Source organism: Syngnathoides biaculeatus, chromosome 14 (genome assembly GCF_019802595.1).
Source record: "Syngnathoides biaculeatus isolate LvHL_M chromosome 14, ASM1980259v1, whole genome shotgun sequence".
Classification (NCBI taxonomy): domain Eukaryota; kingdom Metazoa; phylum Chordata; class Actinopteri; order Syngnathiformes; family Syngnathidae; genus Syngnathoides; species Syngnathoides biaculeatus.
In genome coordinates, this window is record NC_084653.1 from 20,623,679 (window position 1) to 20,636,977 (window position 13,299).

Sequence of the window (13,299 nt, forward strand, 5' to 3'; positions counted from 1 at the left end):
TGATTAGGCTGCGTGTGTGTGAGGCAGGGGTCGTCTGTCGGAATCACATGGATGACCACCGCAAGTTGCGACTTGCGCCATTGAGGGGGAAATAATCACCACGCTACCGTCTTATAAATTATTGAGCTTTGTTCTTATTTTAGCTCGACTCAGTGTGCCGCATTTACTTGCATTGGCTCAAGGTGTTTATTTATTTATCTTTTTTTTTTCCTTCTTTTTGTTGACAGCTGTATTACGCGTGATAAGCTAGAGCGTGTGAGCTGATCAAGTAGTGAGACTAGTGTTGAGAGCAAAGCAGCGTAGCAGCAGCAGGAGCAGGAGCCGTGGTAGAGGCAGCAGCAGCAACACTATCAGTCAGAGCGCAGGCAGCATCGGCAGCAGCAGCAGCAAACTCTTCTCGATTTCTCTCTTCTTTCTGGAGTTGTTTCTTGCCTGGAGAACAAACGCTAAGGAAAGTCAAAGGAGGTGGTGATCAGGGGCTTGATAGCTGCTATAAAAAAAACAAAAAAACAAACGCAGACCTGGCTGCCCCCATGCCTATCGAATTTGTTTGCAAAATCAAGTTTGCAGAGGAGGATGAGAAGCAGAAAAACAAGCAGGATGGGGACAAGGAGAGTCTGATCGAGGAGAGCTGCGCAACTCCGGCCAAGGATTTGGCCGGGTTTGCAAACTCCTGCTCCCTACATGGGATTAATCACATCTTTGTCTCTGGACGACTCGGTATCCGGCAGACTCTGTGGGCTCTTGCCTTCCTCACTTCACTGGCGCTCTTTGTTTACCAGGCGGCAAAGTGTGCCATTTCCTACCTGGAGCACCCCCACGTCACAGCCCTGAACGAAGAGGCGACCCCGGAGATGGTTTTCCCCGCCGTGACCATCTGCAACATCAACCGCTTCCGCTTCTCTGCGCTCACCGACGCCGACATCTACCACCTGGCCAACCTGACGGGACTGCCCCCCAAAAACAGGGACGGTCACAAGCCCACCGATCTAATGTACCCTGCCCCTGACATGCAGGACATCTTCAACAGGACGGGACATCAGCTGGACGAGATGCTAATGAGCTGCAACTTCAGCGGGCAGAACTGCTCGGCTGAGGATTTCACCGTGGTGAGTGGGGAAAGTTTTTCAAAGTTCTCCAACATTCTTGGACCGCGTTACATCACTCTGCGTCATCTAAACTTGTTCAAAGTATATTCGTGGATGAATGCAGTATTTTTTACGTGTGTGCATGTATGTGTGTGTGTGTGTGTGTGTGTGTGTGTATATATATGTATTATATGTATTAATTGCACACATTGTCGGAGTTTAGGTTTTGAAAGTCTCATCTTGTTCATACAAAACCAGTTGACAGAAAGGAAAACTTAGAGGCACGACGTGTACGCGCTTGTGTGTGTTTGTGTAGCCATCTCCAGGGTGTAAGTGGTCCCTATGATCCGTTTCGTCATGCAAGATTCATGACTCGAGATCCATCAGAGAACCGCGTTTGGGCTCTCTCAGCAACAGTGTTTCCACTCCAGCTGAGTGTTTCCCCGCCGTCGACAGTGACAAATATCAGAGGCTGCTATCGAAAGACCAAAACGAAAAGCTACCATACGTGGAAGAGTCGTACTTTCCCCCAGCAAACCTTTCTCTGATGCTCTCTCAAACTTCATGCGCCGAGAGTGCACGGCAAACAAAATCATCGTCAAAAATAGCCTTGTCTGGTGTTTTCCTCCCTCCGTTGCGCTCTGGCTCCCTTTTGAGTGGAGCGTAATGCTTCTTCGTTATATTTCTATCGGGCTGCTGTTGAGTTTAAATATTTAAAGACAGATATACATGATTTTTGCATTAGCCAGATTGACTAAAAGGGATGAAACAGTCTCCATGCGGATGGGCAGGAGTGAGTGTTTGTGTGTGTTAGAGAGAGCGAGAGAGAGGGCGAGGGATTCTTGTTGTTTCAGACAGAAGTTATTAAAGTCACTCTCCTCGTAGGATATGGATTCCCCCATCTTTTCAGACTACGCAATTGCTTCATTGTTGATAACGCCCATGTGAAGTCATTATGGTGTGTGATCAACATTAACACGGCAAAATCAGCACGCATTGGCTTTAATATATTGATCATATTACAGTAAATAATTCATTGTTTTCCTTCCTCTTATTTATTCACTTACATTTTATACATGTGGATTATCGAACGTCGCAGATAGTTGTGCTTCTGCATGTTTTAGTTGCACTGACTGACAAAAGTACATTTGTTGCCTCATAAGGGAGGAAAAGTAGTTTGTAGTGACAATGTGGCTTGAAATTTTGATGTTGCACCAGAAGCAGTATCCTTCCCACTTATATTTCAGCGACAAACGTGTCATGTAGTAAATGTCAGTCAGATGTCAGTCAGTGAAGCATCTATTTGCACTTTTTGGACTCTGGGTGACTTCATCGGGTCCCTAAGCTGCTTGTTCCTCTCTGTCAGCCTTGTGATCGAGTGTATCTGCATTTTCAGAGGCTGTCACTTAGATTTGTTACAGGCTACTTGCTGCCTCCACGCCTGACAAATCACTTAATCCCCGTTCGGACTTGGGAACATGGCTGAAGTGTTAAAGTGGGGATGGCCAGGGCAGAAAGCGCATGAACATGTTTGCTTGGGAATAGAAAGAAAAAAAAAAAAAAAAGCAGCTTGGATAGCATTTATTATACTGTCACCCCAGAAATATAAGAAAGCCATTATTAGTGAAGATGCCCGATTAATCATATCCAAACATGTACAAACGCTACGTACCTCAGCCATTACTTCTGCGCTGGTGGGGAACCACTTCACAGATTGGTTGGTTGTAATGTGTTTTCTCCCTATTGATCATTATGGGAACGCCAGATGTTCCATTTTGGCAATAACCACCGTGGACACAATGCTTGTGGGGGACATTTCATGACAAAATCCAATTGTAATTTTTCCCCGGCACTTTAACTCATCTGTAAACAACCCATATTTGAGATTTGTATGACTTATGACTGCTTCTGTGTTGTGCTTATGTTTATTTAAATATTTTAGTTTTAGAAATAATGAATGTATGTTTACCTTCCATTTTTAAATGAATTATTAATGATAGAAAAGCATCAGTCTCCATCCATTCAAAAGGTGTATATCAGCAAGCATCTCACAGTCTGCAAACATTTGCCTGGCTGCTCCATTTATGGATGGAAAAATATTACCATGCTGAAATGTATGCATTTTTACCCTTTGTCTACATTGTGGTTATTTAATCCAGGCAATAACGTCTTCTTTTTAATTACAGATTACATTGTTGACTTGGTTTAATCACACGAGATAAATCTGATTCAACAAGTCATGAATAAATTGTAATAATCATTTTCTTCAACTGGACCACAGCTTAATTGTAAATCTATTGTGTGGAGCTGTCAGAAAGATCAGCTGCAAGCCCTTTGGCTTTTTCTTTTTTTTTTTTTCCTGGACAGCACTTTTGATAGGTTTGCTCTGACTCCTAGTTGTGTTTGCTGATGCATTATTAGATTTTGCTCTCAGCAAGGACATATTCCTTCTGCATATATTGATGGAGCTAACTAAACAGCTAAGAGGTAGCTTGTGACGTAATCTCTTCAAATATGAGTTTGCATTTGCGCTGCTCTCTGCATGAAGTAAACATTCTGCTAGTCTCGTAATATGTTGTTGCATAAGATAATTGGATATTTCATCGTATGGAATCTATTTTTCATAATGGTAAGAGTGCGAACCTCCCTCCAAGTACACACCATTGGACACCATTATACACACCATGTTTGTGTTCCACGGACTAAATTTCTCGTTATTTATAAAACTCTAAAGCAGGCATTGTATAGTGGAGCATTTTATCAATTGTGCAAAATTGTACCTATTTGGAGCTGCGGGATGTCGTCTTAGCTCCAGAGTGAAGCACTCACGGGTTTTTAACCACATTTTCCCTGACAAAGTAATGGCTAATGACCTCGAAAACAATGTCATGAATTAGAGGTTTTCTTTTTCCTTGTATTTTATTTGAATAGAGCAACCAGTGTTTTTGATTTAGATATGCCTATTACTTGTCCTTTAAACTAAGTTTCCACTCTTTCATATCTTGACCTAACCTCGCTGTATATCCATCTGTCCATTTTCTGAGCCACTTATCCTCACAAGGGTGGCGGAGAGTGCTGGACCCTATCCCAGCTCTCACCGGGCGGGAGGCGTTCTATACCCTGACCTCGTTGACAGCCAATTACAGGCCACAGAGAGACAAACAACAGTCTCACTCACAATCACATGTAGGGGGCAATTTATAGTGTCCAATTAATGTTGCATGTTTTTGGGATGTGGGAGGAAACTGGAGTTCTCTGAGAAAACCCACGCAAGCACGGGGTGAACATGCAAACACCACACAGGCAGGGCAGGGATTTGAACCCCAGTCCTCAGAACTGTGGAGACGCCAAACAGTTGCTCCACCGTCCAAGAATTTGGTCCGTAATTTCTGTGATGTGGATTTAACCACAGACAGAGCAATCCGGTTAGTTTGAATGTCCAGACTACATTATTTTTCTCTAATTAATTAACTGAGATTATCCAGCCTAACACAAGTACACACAAACACATGATTCTGAGTAGCTAGCGATAATGTTAAGACTGGTGCAAAAAGTGCATGTGCTGGAAAGCGTGGGTTCAACGCATATCACAACACACACACACGTGCATAAACAGGGTGAGAGTGTGAAAGTGACTGGCTATCTGGACTGGTTCAGTCACCAATGGCCTGTAAATAAGGCGTCTACAGTTACACTGCTGCTCGTCTGTGTGTGTACGTGCATGGGTGTGTGTGTGTCCTTGCAGCTTAATATGTAACTTCATGTGAGCCGCATTTCAACCCTGGAGGCAACAATAATATATCCTGCAAGACACAAGCAAACATTACACACACACGCGCAATATGTTTACAGGTTTCTTTCTCACATTTCCTCATCAGTTTATACACGGAACAAATTGGCACCATTTTTGTGCAATTATGTTTTATTCACACAGACATGAAAATATCTGTTAATGCCAAGTAGATTTACTTTGTTGTGCCGTTCACCAACTTGTTCATCATATACAGTACGTTAACGGGGCACGCCGACAAGTCGCCATGCCATGTCACTTGGTAGTACGATGGCAAACATGCCTAGAAAAAAATTTCAATTGAGCATCCTGTAATGAAAGATGGCGCATTCAATAAGACGTCCGGGCAAATTTTTATTCTGCAACACAAGGAGACATTTTGGCAGCGTCACTGACATTTAGTAAATGGAGGAAATAATAACAAATGCAGTGTCCCAGTGTACCGGGCTTTGGGACACAAGACAAATGATGTAGCATGACATCTCAAGGAAGGTAAAGTGATAAATGGGAATCTCACCACGTTGAATATACCACATTGGTTAAAAATAGTAGAAAATAAAATATAGTGTTGTGACACATGCTTCACTTGTCACAAATCAAGCAAAACCAGGCCGTGACATTGAAACTATTTCACATCAAAACCAGTGGGAACAGGCACCAGGCTACTACAGTCCCACAGTCAATATCATGTAAACAGTATTTATTGTCATGGTAATGTGGATTATAATGTTTTCTGAAAACGTATCGCAACCGTCCAGCACCAGTACCAACACACTAACAACAAAAGTTAATATAAATTCTTGGATCCAAGTTCTTTCCAGACCTTCTCTATAAAAAATTATGATCAATTCTATTCTTTTTGTCAAACCATGTTAGCTAATCAGAAAAAAACGTAAGAATCTGTAAAAGAAAAACCTTTAATTTGGTCTCGAAAGTAATAGATTCCACTTCATATTTCGATGTGACAGATCTCAATACAATCTTCAATGTGTTCTGAAGTTTTTGTATAATTCTGGGGGGAAAAAAGGAACGAAAATCACAATTTAGAATGACTGACACGAAGTAAACCGCAGACCTCCACCGAGACCAAACACTTCTAGTTTGTGACATGGAAAAACTGACAAAGAAACCTCCTGCCAATACCTAAGTTTAGTGCGGACAAAGAATTGGGCTTGGGTTCATCTCGCCAACTAACAAACAACAATTGAAACATCACCTCCTTGCTGCGAGGCTCTAAAACTAAATGGGTTCGTCTTTCCCCGCCGTACACTCCACCCTCCAGCCCAAGCCTCGTGTATTAAGCTAGACAAACATTACCCAGGCCATAACCTGCTCCCTTTGTATAATAAGTGAACAACATGGATTTAAAGGAGGACTGCCGGTTGTGCAACTTCCACCTAAGCCTCTGCACTTCCCCCTGCCGCTCCGCTGTATCACAGAAAGATGAATTACCGCTCCTGCTGATATGCATCTCCCCTGTCTTATCAGATGAAGACCACCTGTGATACGATCGCACCGATATGCAAACGCTTGGTATTTGTGGAGGCTCGCCATTTTCCGTGGCACCTTGATGTAATTTTTAAAACCTCTCACAGTTCCTCGTCTTGAAGCTTTTAGTGGTATGAGGAGTGTGTGAGGCTCGAGAACGATAAAGGCTTCCGATGATGTGGTACTGCAAAGCCTCCCCGAGCTCACCACAGCTTCCCCCTCCCCCTTCTAACCCCTGGGAGTCTTTTAGTCACACAGACATTTGTCTCTTTCTGACAAGTCATACACCAGGCTGTTGGGAGTGTTAATGTGCCTGCTCCTGCACACATCACAAATGCATGCACACACAAAGGTACATTGGTAGAGAGAACGTTTCCCCATACTAACACACCCACCCAGGTTTCCTCACAGATTGAGAGTTGCCTTACAAGATTGATCACGACTCCTGATGCTGCGCCGCTCCCTTTCCGAAGGATCGATACGTCCTTCAGTCACGTCGCTTTCCCAGGCCTTCTTACCCTGAGCACAAGAGTGACTAATTATCCCATGCTTCGGTTTTGCTGCATCGGTTCCAGTCTCGGCCGCATCGGTTAATGCTGCGAGCAATAGTGACAAATTTTCTCCCAGCAAAAAAAAAAAAAAAAAATGTCTGTTTATTTCAGCGCGTATGTGGTATTGATCAATATGCACTTTATCCTGCTCATAGGGACCTGAAATGTTTTGGTAATATGAGATATAAGATATAGATATAAGAGAGATAAGTAAAACAGAATATATGTGCGTTAATGAGAGGAGGAGGAAATGTGAAGCTCCAGGAAGAAGAGATAGCGAGGCTGGACGACTTCAAATGCTTGGTGAATTTGGTAAGGAAGTGAAGAAACGGGTACAAGCGGGATGGAACAGTTGGTGGAAGGTGTCTGGTGTTCTATGTGACAGAAGAGTCTTCGCTAGGATGATGGGCAAAGTTTATAAAACAGTAGTGAGGCCGGCCATGATGGACGGATTAGAGACAGTGGCACTGAAGAAACAACAGGAAGCAAAACAGAAATGAAGATGCTGAGGTTCTCGCTAGGAGTAAACAGGTTGGATAAAATTAGAAATGAGCTCATTGATGGACAGCCAAAGTTGGATGTTTTGGAGACAAGGTGAGAGAGAGCAGACTTCGATGGTTTGGACATGTCCAGAGGCGAGAGAGTGAGTATGTTGGTAGAAGGGTGCTGAGGATGGAGCTCCCAGGCAAAAGAGCGAGAGGAAGACCAAAGAAAAGGTTGATGGATGTTGTGAGGGAGGACATGAGGACAGTGGGTGTTAGAGAGGAAGATGCACGAAATGAGCTTAGATGGAAAAAGATGACAAGCTGTGGCGACCCCTAATGGGACAAGCCGAAAGGAAAAGAAGACGACGACACTACACACTTAATGATATTTCCACCATCGATTGCGAGTTTCCTCCACCCAAGCATGGTGCAGCAGGGGATCCAGACTGATGGAAAATGCAAAGAAGAAAGAACAGCAGGCCAGCAGAAAAAGAAATAGGAGACGTTAACTGACAGTTTATCCAATAACAACACTGCGGTTGCTTCTTCTGGTATTTTTTTGACAATCGGGCTTCCGCTGGCATTGATCCAAACAGGGCAAAAATGATCAAATACAGCTCGGTTTTTTTACATGGCCGGACGAAGCTTGAAATGTTCCACGACTAAAAACGTGAGTCAGCGATTAAATATTTGATGATATCATCCGTTCAGGTATTGTCCACATCTACTCTTAGTGTGTTTCAAATATTTGACAGAATTGTTTGGCTGAGTGACTTACAGTTATGAAGGGTTATTTGGTAGATCTTGCACCATCGCCCTCACGCTGAAACAGTTCCGTGAGGGCCTCTGACAATGAACAGCCATGAATATGAGGATTACTGCACGAAAAGTCCCACAAATATTGCTTTTCCAGAAACATTCCAAATCATTTAATGAAGAACTCCAGTTCTTTTCTTTGCCGTAACAATGATAAGCAGCTGTCATTGTCGAGATAATTGTCACTCTGTAAGCCTTTGGCTAAATAGACTTTCCCTCTTAGCTGTCAGCTTAAGTGTGCCCTTTTTTGTCCTGTTTCTCAGTCTCGAAAGCATTAGCGGAAATTCCCCTGAAAAATTAACCAAGCTTGCTTTTAGGCTACGACCACCACATAATGAGTCCATGCCGCCTCATTTTCCTTTACTTCTACGTTTTAATTACTTTGCACGAGACGGCGTATGCAGGTGCCTGCGCACACAATGATTCCACTGAATACAAGTAAACTAAATATATTTAATCAAACTTTAGGCGTTTTATGTTGAACAACAATGTTTAACTAACAGCTGTCTGCATTTCTGAAATGTCATTGCCAATTGTTGATTCTTAACATTTTGGTGAGAATTTTTGTATTATTCTTTAACAAAAAATTATTATTTTTTTAAACTATGGAGTACTTTTAGAATGACAGATTAAAAAAAAAAAGTACAATTGTGACCATTAAATTGGTGAATCCATGCACTGTTGCTGGGATGTTGGGGAAAAAAATGTTAAATTATATATCATAAAATACAGAGTACCCGAGGACACCAACATCAAACTATTTTCTTTTGAGGATTGAACACACGACAAGAGAAAAATGCTTTGATGTAATTTAAAAATATAACTGAAACAACCGGGATGTTTTTCTCTTCGAGAAGGGGATGTCTGAACCAGGTTTGACCCGGAACACTGGCACACTCTTCTCGCCGACTGTTTGATTGATACCTATACTTAGTAGAATTTCTCTGGAATAAAAACAGGTAGTTAAAAGAAATGAATCACGTAAAAACAGAAATTCTGATTAAGCAGGGTGAACACAATCTGATAGATAATGAGGACAAATTCAAACCTTCTCCCACTTCCAGTCAAATTTCGCACAGTCCTGATTATCAGATGTCTCGAAAAGATTATCCTTACTGATTATCTTGTGGTTTGGGGTGTGTTAAGTGAGCCCCTCCCCCAGCCTCCCCGATCTGCTCGTTAAATGCTACATAATAAATGTTAATCTTAATAGTCCTTTCGCCAGTGACTCCACTAAATCTTCTATTTGTTGTTCTTTGTAGAAGGCTTATGGCACCATGCTGCCTCTCATAGGTCATCCTCGCTACTACGCCAGAAATGTGGTTTTGGGTAGCAGACTTACAATTGCAGTGATACTGTTGTGTTTTTTGGCATCCTGTCACCATTTTTTGACCCTCATGTTTGCGGTTTAGGTTAACGTTTTTGTATTGGGTGGTGAACCAAGCAGACATTTGTTTTTCCTCCTGATTGTGTGCCGTGCATTTCCCACAACAAAAGAATGTGAGACGTACACATCATGGTTAGTATATGAATGTCGTCCCAACAGGAGTCTTGTGTCTGTCTGCTCGACGGGACATTTGGCGTTTATTCTGACTTATGTCTAATGTCATAACATCAACTTGGCTTCTCACTAATTAATCCCAACATCCTTTTCTGTCTCTATGAGCCTTTCTGCGAGCATTAGTGCCGGCTACAGATAACGCCAACGGCTTTTGAACTCCATGTGGCCCAAATATTAAATTGTCGTGACAGGTGTGATATTTTGTGCGATTCCAAACGTACAGCGGATGACTTTGAAGAATACACAGCCTGAAGCAAAGCAGCTATGTGACGATATCGGCACACCTCTTCCTTTCAGGAGACGCGCATCGCGTGTATTTAAATGTAGGTCAGCAAACGCATTTAAAATTGCGGAGTTCAAATCAGTGAGTTATGAACATTGATATCATGGAAGAATGCACTGTTACAAAAAAATTCTAAACTAGTTAACATAAAACCGCTATGAGGCCTGAAGGTCCTCTGAAGTCCATTACTGTGAAGGACATCGAGTTCACCGCATCGCTTCTAGATTAGCGCAGTTTCTTATTTTATAGAGTGATTTTTTTTTTTTTTTTACTTTGTTTTGGGTTGAGATAATTTTTAAAATACATTTTGTAAGAGTATTAATACAGAACAAATTAAACTCGTCTAAAAGCATCACTGTACATACAAAAAAAAGTTTACTTATGAAATGTTGGATCTTAAATGTTTCATAGCATTTACATAGTATGGGCTACTCTTCTGTCATTGATTTTAAATTTTAATTTCAGAATAATCCAGTAGTACTTGACAAGATACACCAATTTCTCTCTCTGATCACGCGAATTTGAGTTGAGTCCGCAGTTACTTGAATATTAATTGGAGAGTTTGTCGCAATGTTGCCGTTTTGCAAGCAGTTTGGTTTTCATATTGCTATTGCATAGCCTACAATTATAATGAGCCTCTGAAACGCAGAACTGATCTGATTTGTAGCAAACCTTCAAGGATTATGAGATTGCTGAACAATTAATGGAAAAGATTTCTCGTCATTTTCCCAAAGTGTTATGCATCGAAAACAAGTGACGTGCTGCCCCATTAATCCAAAATTACATTTACAAGGCATAAACTAAAAATTACGCCTTACCGGAAGTGACGGGGCGTCCCTCTCGGTGACTTTCCCCCGTTCCAAATTAATTTTTATCTAATCTGCTAATCACTACAGTGGTGTCTTCACATATTATTAATAATAACATAAAGATAATTTGATCCAGTTTGTTATATCTGATGTCAAACTAGCACCCCTTCGAATTAATTGGTACCCAAGAAGAAGTTCTCAGTTTGAAAACATTTTATCTCCGCTAATATGCAGCAAATGTCAGCATTCATTTTCAGTGTCAAACCTTTTCCTGCGCCTGCCTTTGTGTTTTATCGCTGTTGTTTTTAGTGTTAATAAGACTCCTCATTACCTACCTCTCAACATCAGCTTCTTTTCCTCTGGGGTCCATTACGTCAACAAGTCAATTCAAAGTCCATGGAAGGACATTATTTGCGAGGTACGACACAATTTGCATTCTGATCGGGAGCTGAGCTGCTTGAAAGTTCAAATTTTAGATTTCCCCCAGAGCAATACCAGAAGGTTCCCTTGACAGCGTCCCGTTAGTGTTGCTTGTCACACTCGTGGGCTTGACAAATTTAATCTCATTAAATAGCGAAAAAGATCTCCCGCAACAACAAAAAAAATTGCGGAAGCCGAGAAAATCAAGGTGTAACATTAATTAATGTGAGCATTAATAATGGCTGGAACCAATTTAGGAAAGCAGTTCCACAGGTTCAATCTCTGACATGGCTTTAGGGACATTACTGGGATGGAGCAATCATTAGAGTTACTGTTTACATTACATTATTCATTGCCCTGCTTTGGGGAGTCAAATTCTGCAAAGCAGGCAGATATTGAGTTTCCTTCATTTCTAATTGTTATCAGTCTTTTTATGTCCACTTCTGACACTTTTGGTATATCGATTGAAGACTTGCCTCTAATTTTGGTTAACTACTGCATTTTTTTTGTTTTCATGTCTAACAGGTGAAATTGATGTGAATAGGACTATAAAAAATTAAAGTGAAAGAAATTTAAAAAAAAAACAACTATGAACAACTTGTAGTCATGTGTAAATTCAGGTACACACATACAGTGAAGAAAACAAGTATTTGAACGCCCTGCTATCTTGCAAGTGCTCCCACTTAGAAATCACGGAGGGGTCTGAAATTTTCAGCGTAGGTGCATGTCCACTGTGAGAGAGATAATCTAAAAAGAAAAATCCAGAAATCACAATGTATGATTTTTTTTTAACAATTTATTTGTGTGATACAGCTGCAAACAAGTATTTGAACACCTGTCTATCAGCTAGAATTCTGACCCTCAAAGACCTGTTAGTCCACCTTTAAAAGTCCACCTCCACTCCATGTATTATCCTGAATCAGATGCGCCTGTGTGAGGTTGTTAGCTGCATAAAGACACCTCTCCACCCCATCCAATTAGTAAGACTCAAACTTGTAACATGTCCAAGACCAAAGAGCTGTCCAAAGACACCAGAGACAAAATTGTACAACTCCGCACGGCTGGAAATGGCTACGAAGGAATTGCCAAGGACCTTGCTGAAAAAAGTTCCACTGTTGGAGCAATCATTAGAAAATGGAAGAAGCTAAACATGTCGGTCAATCTCATTTGGAGTGGAGCCCCATGCAAAATATCTCCTCGATGGGTCTCAATGATCCTTAGGAAGGTGAGGAATCAGCCCAGGACTACATGACAGGACTTGGTCAATGACCTGAAAAGAGCTGTGGCCACCGTTTCCAAGGTGACTGTTGTTAATACACTAAGACGTCATTAGGTGAAATCATGCAGGGCACAGAAGGTTCCCCTGCTTAAACCAGGCCCGTCTTAAGTTTGCCAATGACTATTTGGATGATACAGAGTAGTCATGGGAGACAGTTTTGTGGTTAGATGAGAGCAAAATGGAACGTTTTGGTCATAATTTCACTAACCGTGTTGGGAGGAAGACGAGTGATAAGTTCCATCCCAAGAACACCATCCCTACTGTGAAGCATGGGAGTGGTAGCATCATGCTTTGGGGGTCTTTTTCTGCACATGGGACAGGACGACTGCACTGTATTAAGGAGAGGATGACTGCGGCCATGTATTGTGAGCTTTCTTTCCCTCAGTCAGAGCATTGAAGATGGGTTGTGGCTGGGTCTTTCAACATGACAATGACCCGAAGCACACAGCCAGGAAAACCAAGGAGTGGCTCGGTAAGAAGAATATCAAGGTTCTCCCGTAGCCTAGCCAGTCTCCAGACGTGAACCCTATAGAAAATCTTTGGAGGGAGCTGAAACTCCGTGTTTCTCAGCGACAGCCCAGAAACCTGTCTGATCTGGAGAAGATCTGTGTGGAGGAGTGGAGTGTGGTATACGCAGACGGGTGAATTGCATTGTATTTTTTTTTTTTTTTTTTTTTTGTAGTCTGAATGCCCCGTGGCACCATCCTGCCTATATGCTCACTAGGTACT

The 13,299-nt window shown here is 41.9% G+C and overlaps 1 protein-coding gene across 9 annotated transcripts in view; it reads left to right on the forward strand.

Annotated features, from left to right (window-relative positions):
• The window catches only part of asic4a (acid-sensing (proton-gated) ion channel family member 4a), a 186,489-nt gene that overhangs the window by 82,612 nt on the left and 90,578 nt on the right, over nucleotides 1–13,299 (forward strand). For 5 of the 9 annotated variants that reach the window (XM_061842114.1, XM_061842113.1, XM_061842110.1 and 2 more), the window contains one exon: nucleotides 783–1,109. The exons of 1 other annotated variant lie outside the window; for it this stretch is intronic. In XM_061842114.1, coding sequence (XP_061698098.1) covers nucleotides 783–1,109 — 327 coding nt within the window. Of the gene's footprint in view, nucleotides 1–447; nucleotides 1,110–13,299 lie in introns of those variants that run through there. 3 more of the 9 variants (XR_009798193.1, XM_061842108.1, XM_061842109.1) reach the window with 1 other exon arrangement.